This window comes from Mobula hypostoma, chromosome 3, assembly GCF_963921235.1.
Source record: "Mobula hypostoma chromosome 3, sMobHyp1.1, whole genome shotgun sequence".
In the NCBI taxonomy this organism is placed as follows: domain Eukaryota; kingdom Metazoa; phylum Chordata; class Chondrichthyes; order Myliobatiformes; family Myliobatidae; genus Mobula; species Mobula hypostoma.
The window spans coordinates 50,253,109-50,266,783 of NC_086099.1; the positions used below are offsets into that span (position 1 = coordinate 50,253,109).

The window sequence follows — 13,675 nt, forward strand, 5'->3', positions numbered from 1 at the left end:
GTGTTCAATGTCATACCTGTGGCCTCCTAAGAAAAGGGAGCATCGCTGCAGCCTTTGTGCTGTCATCACTGGAACGCTTTTTCTTGGACTGAAGATTGACATGAGGGGCTGATGGTCAGTCAACAGGGTAATCTTTTGGCCATACAGGTAGTGACTGAATTTCTTGACTCCCTACACGAGGCTTAGGGCCTCTCTGTCAATCTGTGTGTAGTTGCGTTCAGCTGAAGTTGGTGTTCTTGAGGCAAAGGCTCCAGCACTCTGGTGGGTAGCTTGGTTCTGAGCCATCTGGAAACTTGTGCAATAACACAGCTTCTATCCCATGGGGCGAGGCATCACAAGCTAGTCGGATAAGTAAGGAGGGGTCACTCCTGTGAGCACCCCTTCTGAAGTTATGAGTCTTTTAGTTTCTTGAAACACTTTCTCACAGCTCTTCGTCCGCTTCCATTGTGTCCCTGTCTATAATAGTGCATTTAGTGGGTGTAGGACTGTGGATAGGTTAGGCAAGAACTTGTCATAGTAGTTCACTAGACCAGTGGTCCCCAACCTCCGGACCGCGAACCGACACATTGCCGCGAAGAATGCAGCGGTGCAGCGGTGGCTGGAACGCACCCAGCACATCTTTAAGAAAAAAGCCGAAATAACAAGCTAATTAATTAGGTGCCACCTGGTACATAAATGTCGGCCCAGGTCAGAGGTGATTGCTGACACCTAATTAATTAGCTTGTAAATTTCGGCTTTTTTCTTAAAGATCTGCTGGGTGCGTTCCGGCCACTGCTGCACTGCTGCATTCTTCGCGACAATGTATCGGTCCGTGGTCCGGAGGTTGGGGACCACTGCACTAGATCAAGATATGCTCTCAGCTGAGACACATTTTCAGGTGGTGATGCCTTAAGCACCACTTCTATCTTGTCTTGAGATATATGTAAGCCATCCTTGTTGACCACATGCCCACAGTATGAGATTTCCTTTCTGAAAAACTCACATTTCTGTCGATTAGCTCTGAGCCCATATTCACATAACCTGGTGAGCACTTGTTTTAGGTTAGAAAGATGTTCGTCATCATCTTTGCAAGTGACAATGATGTCATCCAGGTAACACCGAGTCCCTGGAATCCCCGCAGAACCTGGTCCATTGCCCTTGCCAGATTGCAGGCACTGATGCTATCCCAAACATCAACGTGCTATACTGGTAAGGTCCTTTGTGTGTATTTATTGTCAGATAATTCTTGGATGCTTCCTCGATTTCCATTTAGTCATAGTCATACTTTATTGATCCCGGGGGAAATTGGCAATTTGGAGATAAGCCTAGGTCAAATCAATTTTTGTGAAATGTTCCCCTCCTGACAGGGAAGCAAAAATGTCCTCAATATGGGGTAGAGGATACTGTACTGTGCGGAGAAATGGGTTAACAGTCACTTTAAAATCACCACATATGCGCACCTTGCTTGGTTTTCCTGGTTTTGTACTGGAGGTTTTCTTCATCACAGGAACAATGGGAGTGGCCCATTCACTCCAATCCACCTTTGACAGGACCCCAGTCTGCTCTAGATTTTTCAGCTCTGCCTCTACTGTAGGACAGATTGCATATGGCACTGGTCTGGCTTTGTAAAATTTTGGACATGCATTTTCCTCAATCCTTGCCCTCAAGTCCTGAAGTGTTCCTATTCCTTTCATAAACACTTCCTCAAAGTCAGCAAGTATTTGTGACAGCCTCTCAGATGTAGCCTTGCTGCCCTCCTTTGCTGACACATCTAGTGCCTTGATGTTGTGCCAATGCAACTGGATTTTCCTGAGCCATTCACGTCCCAGCAATGGTGGTCCTCCATTTTTCAGTGCATAGAGGTTCAGCTGCTGTGTTTTGTCTCCATAGGTTACTGTCACTTTAATTTTACCTTTGGGAAGGACTTTCTATCCTGCGTAAGTCTTTGGCAATAGTTTGGTTCGTTTCAGAGGTATGTGTGAAAACAGTCGTTTGTAGTCGTGTACAAAGATCACTGTTAAAGCTGAGCCTGTGTCCAACTCCATTTTCAGTCTCACGCCTGCCACTTGTGGAGTGATCCATATTACTCTTCGATCATCCGTCTCTTCCACGCTGTGAAGTTGCAGACAAGACAATTCACTTTTGTCTGAGTCGTTTTCATCAGAATTGCTTTCTTTCATTTTGTGCACATTGTTGTATTTTCCTTTCACGGGTTTCTTGTTTCTCTGTATTTTGCCCTTTTTCTGCTGTTTACTAGCTTTGCATACTCTGCCAATGTGGTCCTGTTTGCCACAGTTTCTGCATTCTTTATCTTTAAACCAACAACCATCAGGGTCATGCAACCTGTTCCCACAACGGTAACATTTCTTTCCTTTATTTCTGTTCAGTGAAATTTTATTTGTGGCATATTCCAGAGATTTTGGTTGTATCTCGGAAGCACCCCGTGCGGCTGTTTCTGTTGATATTGCGATGTTTAGTGCTTCTCGAATATAAGGTCTTTTTCACACAAGAGCTTCTTCTGTGTGGTTTTACAGTGCATGCCATGCACTAACCTATCCCTCAATGCGTCTAATAGACCAGCTCCAAATTGACAATGTTCTGATAATTTGTGCAATTCAGCACAATATTCAGAAATGCTTTCATTTTCCCTCTGACTCCATTTGTGAAATTTAAATCTTTCAGCAATGACCAGTGGTTTAGGGTTTAAATGCTGTTGGAGAGTGTCTACTATTTGCTTGAACATTTTGTCAGCTGGCTTTTCAGGGGTTAACAAGCTCCGTAGCAGTCCGTATGTTTTTGCTCCCATAATACTGAGTAAGACACTGGCTTTCTTTTCATCATTAACACCGTTAACATCACAATATAACTCCACTCTTTCAATGTAAGTTACCCAGTCTTCAATGCCACGATCAAATGCTGTAATGGTTCCAATCATCTTATTTTAATTTAGCCCCATTCTTCCTTATTTTCTTTTTAACTAGCTTCTTACAGTCACAGCACGTTTCACTTGACTCACGTGTCCTTTTTGCTAGCGCAGGCGCACTCTGTCTATATGTGTGTGACACTCCTTTTCATCTCCCTTCTGAGGCAGTTAGACCCTCAGCCCCCTGGGTCAGCACCAGCTGTGGTCTTGCCTAAATGCGCAGCGGCTCCGACTGTATCTCTTGGTCTCCTGACGTTCCCGACCCCGGCTGTGCTCCCGCTTCCTTTCATACTCACGGACTGACTGTGCTTCCTTCTCCCGCTCCTTGGCTCGTTCCGTGCGCTCTTCCTCCGAGTGCCCATTATCAATTAAAACACTGCATTTCGATATGATGTAGGTTCATTAACCTCGTTGCCAATTTGTTGTGTACGTGGCCGGGTTATACAACAAAGCGATAAATAAAAACGCTGGAGATGGGAGCTAAGTTAACAGGATTCTTTACTGACTGAAACCAAACTGAACACACACGTACCGATCAATCCACACTTAATAGCGCATGCAACGAAGTGTTACTACAACATAAAGTAGTCCCATATTATACAGTAGGCTATATGGTACTTCCGTCACTGTCTATCTAGGCCAATATTTTGAATGGGTATGGAGAACTGGTGTTCTGAGGAAATGATTATCTTTTAGACTTTTTCTAAATTAGTCAATAATTAACTCACACTTATTAATTTCCAGTCAGTCAGTAATTTAGTTTCCTATTTTTTCAGGTTGTTATAAAAAGATATTTGATGGCCTTGACTTTCCGGGGGACGACTTCCATCAGTCTGTAGTTGAGGATGAACATAGTTGCCAGCGTAAATGTACTGAGGAGCCTCGCTGTCAGTCTTTCACCTTTGTGAAAAAGGAGTTTCACAATGAAGTACAGCGGTTAGTCAATCAACCAATATTCTGGAATGCAATAAATAATAAATGCATTCAAATAGAAAAGATTATTCTCAGACCCTTGATCTATAATAATATTCTCTTTCATCTTCATGCTGAAAATGTTTGTAACTCCATCCATAACTAGAGTTTAAAGGACTAATACACTCAGTCCCAACATCAAAGAAAACAAAAAATTGCTCAAGCTATGTAATGATTTTCTGATTCTTTGTAGCTACATTTGTTACCTCAAAAACAATGGAAAAGGAACTCCATCAAGAATAACAGTTCTTTCGGATGTTATGTCAGGATTTCCTTTAAGGAGATGTGACTTCAATAATGCAAGTATGTCCAGAACTACTTTCCTCTCCTTAGTGTGAAAGTAATGATTCTAAAGTCAATGATAGAAATTCCCTTCATAGAACATAGAATATAGCACAGGAACAGCCCCTTAGACCCTCAATGTTGTGCCAGACCAATTAAATTAGTAATTAAATGGCCTACCAAACTAATCTCTTCTGCCTACACAATGTCCTTTCCCTCATATTCATGTGCCTATCTAAATGTTTGATAAAGTCCCTAACATATCTGCCTCTGCCACCACCTAGGCAGCACATTCCAGGCATCCACCACCACTTGTGTTTAAAAAAAAGCATGACCCTTGCATCTCCTTTGAAATTGCCACCTCTCATCTTAAATGCATGCCTTGTGGTATAAAACATTTCAACCCTGGGATAAAGATACTATCTGTCTACTTCATCTATGCCTTTCATAACCTTATAAACCTCTACCAGACCTCTCCTCACCTTCTGCTGCTCTGGAGCAAACAACTCAAGTTTGTCCACCCTCCCATTATAGCACCTGCTCTCTAAATCCTGGCAGCATCCTGGTTAAAGTTTTTCTGTCCCAAAGCCTCGACATCTCTCCTATAATGGGGCGACCAGAACTGTGTGCAATACTCCAGATGTGGGCTAACTCAAGTTTTATAAAACTGCAACTTACTGTAACTTCCTGACTTTTGAACTCAATGCCTTGAGTAATAAAGTTCAAATTTAATTGTCAGTCAACCATCCACATGAATACAGCCAAACAAAACGGCATTCCTCTGGGTCCAAGGTGTAAAACACTGTACCAACAGTCATGCACAGCACACAGCACGTAGAGCACATATAATATAAAAAATTGTTACAAAAATATATAAAACAATAATTTATTATTATTAATAAATAATTAGCCCCTGAGTGACATGGCCCGTAAATTGATAGTGCATGGATGTTGTCCTGGAGCCATGTTTCTGCAGAACAAGCCCGCAGTTCCTCATCTTGCACAATTGCAATGCAGATGTGCAAAATCCAGCTTGCCTTCCACGGAGTGAACACTAAAGAGCAGCACCAAAGGGAGATGCCAGCCCCTAACCCAGTGTGCCACCCAATGGCACACAGAGAGTTCCGGCGTCTCCTTCCCTGGCAGCCGCAGCAGGCAATACTGAAGCATGACGGCCTTTTTGTGCAACAACTGAAGCAATGCTGCTTCCCTGCTGTTGGTCTCACCAGTGAACTAGTGAACTGGATCTTCAGTATTCCACCTTACCAATGCCCAATATGGTCTTGGAATCAGAACAAAAACATCCAAGACAATCACCCGCACCATCCGTTGGACTGTGCTCTGTGCACCACCTCTGATGTCTTCTTCTCCCAGTGGTTGAAGCAGGCTGCAACATGGTGTGTGCAACAAGTCCAGCTCCATTGTTGTTAAGCAGCCGGCTAATGGGGTAGACTTGCAGTACTCGGTGTTCTTAATATTCAGCAATGTCTGCAATTGTGAAAAATACATATAAGACGAACAATTACACCTTTGTTTGGACTCAGGAAGGCCACTGCGTCCAAATGTCCCACCATCTGATCGGAATGGCAAGCATGCCATTAGCCTTTTTAACCGTCCTATCAATCAGTGTAGCCACTTTCAGAGACTATGCACTTTGCATTTTCATCCAAGTCATTTATATGAATCACAGACAGCAGAGGTCCCAGTACAGATGCCTGTGGAGCACCACTAATCAAAGACTTCCTTTGACTACTACCCTCTGTCTTCTATGGCAAACCAGTTCTGAATCCAGATGTCCAATTCACCATGGATCCCATGCATCTTAGACCATAAGACTATAAGACAAAGGAGCAGAAGTCAGCCATTTGGCCCATCGAGTCTGCTCCATTTTATCATGAGCTGATCCATTCTCCCATTTAGTCCCACTCCCCCGCCTTCTCACCATAACCTTTGATGCCCTGGCTACTCAGATACCTATCAATCTCTGCCTTAAATACACCCAATGACTTGACCTCCACTGCTGCCCGTGGCAACAAATTCCATAGATTCACCACCCTCTGACTAAAAAAATTTCTTCGCATTTCTGTTCTGAATGGGCGCCCTTCAATCCTTAAGTCATGCCCTCTCATACTAGACTCCCCCATCATGGGAAACAACTTTGCCACATCCACTCTGTCCATGCCTTTCAACATTCGAAATGTTTCTATGAGGTCTCCCCTCATTCTTCTAAACTCCAAGGCATACAGTCCAAGAGTGGACCAACGTTGCTCATATGTTAACCCTCTCATTCCCGGAATCATTCTAGTGAACTTTTTCTGTACTCTCCAATGTCAGCACATCCTTTCTTAAACAAGGAGAGCAAAACTGCCCACAGTACTCCAAGTGAGGTCTCACCAGCGCCTTATAGAGCCTCAACATCACATCCCTGCTCCTATACTCTATTCCTCTAGAAATGAATGCCAACATTGCATTCGCCTTCTTCACTACCGACTCAACCTGGAGGTTAACCTTAAGGGTATCCTGTACAAGAACTCCCAAGTCCTGTTGCATCTCAGAACTTTGAATTCTTTCCCCACTTAAATAATAGTCTGCCCGTTTATTTCTTCTGCCAAAGTGCATAATCATACGCTTTCCAACATTGTATTTCATTTGCCACTTCTCTGCCCATTCTTCCAATCTATCCAAGTCTCTCTGCAGACTCTCCGTTTCCTCAGCACTACTGGCTCCTCCACCTATCTTCGTATCATCAGCAAACTTAGCCACAAAGCCATCTATTCCATAATCCAAATCATTGATGTACAATGTGAAAAGAAGTGGCCCCAACACGGACCCTTGTGGACCATCACTGGTAACCGGCAGCCAACCAGAAAAGGATCCCTTTATTCCCACTCTCTGTTTCCTGCCAATCAGCCAATGCTCTATCTGCATATGTAACTTTCCCGTAATTCCATGGGCTCTTATCTTGTTAAGTAGCCTCATGTGTGGCACCTTGTCAAAGGTCTTCTGAAAATCCAAATATACAACATCCACTGCATCTCCCTTGTTCTTGTAGATGATCTTTTAGATGAGTCTTCCATGAGGGATCTCGTCAAATGCCTCAATAAAATCCATGTAGACAACATCCACAACTCTATCTTCATTAATCACTCTGACCACCTAGTCAGAAACTCTATCAAGATAGTAAAACACAACTTCCCCTGCGCAAAGCCATCATGGCTCTCCCTAATTAGGCCATGGAAATCCAAATGCTCATAAATCCTATCCCTAAGAAGTATCTGCAGTAACTTCCCTATCACTGATAAGAGATTCACCAGTCTATAGTTTCCAGGATTATCCCTGTTTCTCTTCTTGAACAGTGGAACAACATTAGCCACTCATCAGTCCTCCAGGATCTCACCTGTGGCTGGAGGGAACACATAGATTTTGGTCAAGGCCCCAGCAATCTCTTCACTCACGTCCCTCAAAACCTGGTGTATATCTCTTCAGGTTCTGGGGACTTATCCAGCTTAATACTCTTGAAGAGACACAATATTACCTACTTCTTTACTTCACAATGCCCTAGTATATTAATACACTTGGTGATCTCCCTATCCTCCACATCCCTTTCCTTGCTATATACTGATATAAAGTATTCATTAAAGATCTCATCCATATCCTCCACATTCAAGCAATGTTCTACCCTTTATCCTTGAATGGTCCTTCCCACTCTCTAGTTATCATCTTGCTGGTGATAAGATCCTTATCAACAGCAAGACCCCCACTATTGCTCTGCCTGACTTTACCCTTCCCTACTGACACTCAGAGTTGACTACACTGCCTCTGGCCTGGCTGCAGCTGCTGTGCCCTCATTGGTCACTCCCCCTTGCAGTATCCAAAGGGGTATACTTGTTGCTGAGCTGAATGGCCACAGGGGATACCCGCACTGATTTCTTACTGCCCTAAATTCTCCTGGTTGTCACTCATCTACTCTCTGAAGCTTGCACTCTGAGTGTGACCACCATAGTAAATGTTTCATCTATGAGGTTTTCAACCTCCTGAATGATCCTGAGTACATCCAACTCCAGCTCCAGTTCCTTGACCTGGTCAGTTAGAAGCTGAGGCTGGGTGTACTTCCCACAGATGTAGTCATCAAGGAGACTGTTAGGTATCCTGAAATCCCACTTCTGACAGGAGGAACATCCCACTGCCTTAGCTACCATCCTGCACACACTGAATTAAGAACTAAGGGTAGTTATGTAAAACAAACACTATACATATACTGAAGCATCCTAACTTGCTACTCCCCTATGGCTCCATTTCTTACCAAAGACTTTAGAACCGAAGCCTCAGTTCTCCAGTCTAACAATGCCCACTCCTACAATGGCCACTCTGCCTAAACTTCACTTCTTTTTATTGGCTGAAGTAAAATTCACTCCCAATAAGATTTATTGTTTTTGAATGGCTCCTACTCTGCTCAGATCCCACTTTCTCATTCGCTACTTCTTACCCCGCTGATAATTTATCGAGCATGGGGCTGAGACAATGTGATAGACAATGGACCTAAATAATGAATTCACGCATTGTGAATGATATCCACAGTTCTCAATTAAATAGTAAAAAAAGTCAGCATTTGTATATGCTTGATGATAAATAAGGTGAGTAACATCAGGAGATAATATTGGACTGCTCCATGGGAAGTTGTGCTGTAGCTAAAGCGGAAACCTGATGTTCCTTGTGAAGCCAGGCTTTTACAGTTGGGAATCACTATATTTATGATCAATAAACTTCATGATTTAAAATATTGGGTGTTGTTAAATGTGCATTGCAGCCGATTCTTGTTGGTCACATAGATGCAATGTGAATGATCCAATTTGCAACGTGCTACAGTTTCTGGGATATCTGATGGGATTTAAAAATTGGTATTCAGTTTAATTAAGTATTACTACAAAAATTGTAATGAACTCAAGTATTTAGATGTGTAGGCCCAAGTGTTATGTAAATCAAAATTGGATATTCACCTAACAAGCCCATAAATAATAATTTTGTTACAGATAATTTATACAAAATAAATAAATCTCATTTCATTGCAGAATGTGTACACTAGCTGGCTGTAAACACTGATTTTCCTGGAAACGATATCAAGTCTGTCCTTGCTCCAGATGTCCAGTATTGTCAAAAATTATGCACTGAGCATGAAAATTGTCAGTTCTTCACCTATTTGACAAGAAATTGGAACACTGACGAACAAAGGTAAATCTATATCTTCATTCAGAAACTTCAGTGGAATGTGAAAATGTAATATGAAAGCATCACATCCTAAATTGAGACCTGTTTTGTCACAAAAGAAAATAAACATAGTGCAATCTCACAGAGCTTCCTTATTCCCTGTCCTGCCCATGCCTGCCTTGTCCATTGGATTTCACTGATGATGTGATGGTTTCTAAGGGCATCAGTGAATATGTTTATGGTGGTTTGTAGTTGTGCTATCCATATGTGTAAACTTATGCAAACATGTGAATGCTATGTCAGAGTACTAATTTATAATGAATACTGATTTTGAAATGGTTGAAAAGTGTCTGAGACTAGTCATTGGATAGGTGATCTTGAGATTGCTTGTCAAATATATTCAATAAAGTTTCCCAAGTCAGTACATAGAAGTCCCAATGAGAGAGTGTGCAGTACTTGATCTGCGATTAGGGTAAGAGTCAGGGCAGGTGACAGAAGTTTCTGGAGGGGAACATTTTGTATCTACTGATTATAATGCCATTAGTTTCAAATTAAATATGGAAAGGATAGGTCTGGTGTCTGGGGTGAGATTCTGTATTGGAGAAAGCACAATTTTGATGGCATTAGAAAGGATCTGACAGGTGTGGTTTGGGGCCAGCTGTTTTCTGGCAAAGGTGTACTTGGTAGTGGAAGGCCTTCAAAAGTAAAATTCTGAGAGTACAAAACTTGTACGTGTCTGTGAGAATAAAAGGTAAAGATAATAGGTTTAAGGAACCTTGGTTTTCAAGAGATATTGAGGCCTTGGTTAAGAAAAAGAAAGGAAATGCATAACTGGTTGGAAAAAATGAGGTACTTATGGAGTATAAGAAATGCAAGAGAACACTTAAGAAAGAAATCAGGAGGGCTAAAAGAAGGTATGAGGTTACCCTAGCAGATAATGTGAATCCTAAAAGATTCTACAGTATGTTAAGAGCAAAAGGATTGCAAGGGACAGAATTGGTCCTCTGAAGGAACAGAATGCTAAATCTATGCATGGAGTCAAAAAAGATGGGGGAGATCTGAAATGGATTTTTTTTTTGCATCTGTGTGCTTACTCAGAAGATGGACACAGAGTCTATAGAATTGAGGCAAAGCAGCAGCAAGTTTATGGCTGCTATATAGATTAAAGAAGAAGAAGTGTTTGCTGTATTGTGGCAAATTAGGGTGGACAAACCCCTAGGGCCTGACAAGGTGTTGTTTTGGACCTGTGCCAGGCAAGTGCAGAAATTGCAGGAGCCCTAGCAGAGACATTTAAATCAACCTTAGTGACTGGTGAGGTATCGGAAGATTGGAGGATAGATAATGTTGTTCTGTTGTTTAAGAGAGGTTCTAAAAATAAACCAAGAATTATAGGCCAGTGAGCCTGACATTAATTGCGGGAAAGTAATTGGAAGGTATTCTAAGGGACCGGATATATGAGTATTTGTATTGAAATGGACTGATTAGGGATAGTCGGCATGGCTTTGTGCATGGTAGATCAGTACTGCCCGATCTTATAGAGCTTTTCATGGAAGTTACTTGGAAAGTGGATAAAGGCATGTCAGTGGATGTTGTCTACATGGACTTTAGCAAGGCATTTGACAAGGTCCCGCATGGGAGGTTGGTCAAGAAAGTTCAGTTACTCGGCATTCAATATGATGTAGTAAATCAAATTGGATATTGGCTTTGTGGGAGAATCCAGAGAATAGTTGCCTTTCTGAATGGAGGCCAGTGACTAGTGGTGTGCCAAAGTAATCGGTGATGGGTCCATTGTTGTTTGTTTTTTTATATCAATGAACTAGATGATGATGTGATTAATTAGATCAGAATATTTGTGGATGACACAAAGCTTGGGGTTGTAGTGGACAGTGAGGAAGACAATCAGAGCTTGCAGCAGGATCTGGACCAGCTGGAAAAATGGGCTGAAAAATAGCAGATGGAACTTAATGCAGTCAAATGCAAGGTTTTGGATTTCAGAAGGGTACTGAGGAGTGTGGTAGAACAAAGGGATCTGGGAATACAGGTTCATAATTCATTGAAAGAAGCAGCACAGGTAAATAGGGTTGTGAAGAAAGCTTTTAGCACATTAGTCTTCATAAATTGAAGTATTGAGTACAGGAGATGCGATTTTATGTTGAAGTTCTATAAGACACTGGTGAGACATAATTTGGAGTATTGAGTGCTGTAGAGGTCATCTACCTACAGGAAAGATGCAAGGAAGTTTGAGAGAGTACAGAGAAAATTTACAAGGATGTTGCTGAGACTGGAGGACCTAGAGGAAAGATTGAGTAGGTTAGGACTTTATTCCTTGAAACGTAAATGATTGAGGGGAGGATGGGTACATGGATTGTAAAAGCAAGCAGGCTTTTACCACTGAGATTGGGTGGGAATACAACTAGGTGTCAGGAGTTAAGGGTGAAAGGTGAAAGGTTTAAGGGGAATATGTGAGGAAACCTCTTCACTCTGAGAATTGTGAGAGTGTGGAATGAGCTGACAGCACATGAGCCTGATTTCAATGATTAAGGGAAGTTTGGGTAGGTACATGGGTAGTAGGGGTCTGAATGGCTGTGGTCCGAGGGCAAGTCGATGTGACTAGGCAGTTTAACTAGTTCAGCATAGACTAGTTGGGCTGCATCAGTGTTGTACTTCTCGGTGACTCTGTAACTCTATGAGATGTACCATTTCTTTGCCAGCTTTCTGGGACTTGGCTCCAGGCAATGACAGCAATATTACTGCAACTCCCTAAACAATATGCTGTTAGAAATCCTTCTAGTTCCCTCAGGAAATGGGGCATTTCTTATTCTTTGCCTGTCCTTGGTCCAGGTCTCCACAGCACTGGAAAACTATGGAGATGGTCACTGCCACCTATTGGCCTTATTCAGTATTTCCCACATCAGGATGAAATCCTGAGGGCATCGGACTACTATTCCTACCACAAACCACCCTCACTTTAACCAACCTTGCCCAGTGTACCTGGTGCTAGTCCCTCATAATATTATGCCTTTTCCCACATGAGGTTGCTTATGGTTGTTATAGCCCTGGGCGGTAATGGGGATATGCTCCCACTACCTACTGAATGCTCCAATGGCATGTGCCTCAGATAACTTCTGACAACCAAGTCCAGCTCCTGGCCTCCACGTGTGGCGTAGCTACCAAGCCCTACCGACAGGAAAAGGGGCAAGGGCAGATTACTGGTGCCTTGAAACCATTCGCTTTGGGCAGATGGGGGTCATCAGCCGTGGTTGGCTGCTCATTTAGGAGAAGGAAAACTCTGATCTCAAAATTCCACTGCCTTGCTTCTATACCCAGTCTTGGGGAAGTCTTTGGGATTAAACCCTAAGGGAAAAGTCCAGAGCTGGAATCCCTAAGGCAGTACTGCATTAAGTTCAACGCTGACTGGCAATTCCTGTGATGCTGCTAGTACCAAACTGTATCAGTCTATGCTATTCCTTTGGATAGATCAGATGCGTGGAGAGGGGGAGCTTGCTACATGGGAACAGCTTGCTCTGTATATCAAACTGCCCAGGCGTGCGTATCTAGACAGCTAGGACACAACATCCATGGTCGACCCTGACCGACGGAGGCCTCTCTCACTCATCCTCCTCATGCGAAGCTCATAACCAGCATGGATGTCTGTGGCTGTGCTGAGCAGGCAATACAATGTTGGCATTCTGCCAACTTCCAATATATTGGGTGAGAGTTCATCATGATTTGTGATCCTTGTGCCCATTATTGATGCTATGATTTCCTCCTTCTTTGCCAACAAGTTTTAACTAAAAGCAATAAAATTAAAGGAAACAGGATTTCTTTGAAGATTTATCTGAAAGTTTTTGACGTAAAATTTAAAATCTATTTCTCTCTCTAAAGATGCCACTTGACCTGAGCTATATAAGCATTTTTTGTTTTTTATTTCAGATTTCCAGTGTCTGAAGTTTAGGTTTAATTTTCAGTAAAAAGATTACATAGAGTTTAGCAAAATGATTCTCATGTTATATTTCAGATTTTATTGTTATCTTAAAAACAACGCAGAAGGGGAACCATCAACTATAACAGAGTTGCAGAATGCTGTCGCAGGCTATTCCCTGAAAAAATGCAAGGCATATGACCGTAAGTCAAACATTGACAAGCTGTGGTAGAATTCTGGTTTGCATTTACTGCTTGACTTATTTCTATGAGAAATAATGTATTGCAATGTAGGTGTAAATTTTGAGAGGTATTTTCTCTCTGCAATGCTCATACTGGGAGGCATGATTTTAAGGGGTATGTTTGTTACACACTCTGGTAGATGCATGAGGT

The 13,675-nt window shown here is 42.3% G+C and overlaps 1 protein-coding gene across 1 annotated transcript in view; it reads left to right on the forward strand.

Moving 5' to 3' along the window:
• The first annotated feature begins 1,049 nt into the window (after positions 1–1,049).
• LOC134343695 (plasma kallikrein-like) overlaps positions 1,050–13,675 on the forward strand; it is a 94,676-nt gene continuing 82,050 nt past the window's right edge. Inside the window, exons 1-3 of the mRNA XM_063042449.1 lie at positions 1,050–1,091; positions 9,240–9,385; positions 13,380–13,486. Of these exons, the coding sequence (XP_062898519.1) occupies positions 1,050–1,091; positions 9,240–9,385; positions 13,380–13,486 (295 nt within the window). The remainder of the gene's footprint in view (positions 1,092–9,239; positions 9,386–13,379; positions 13,487–13,675) is intronic.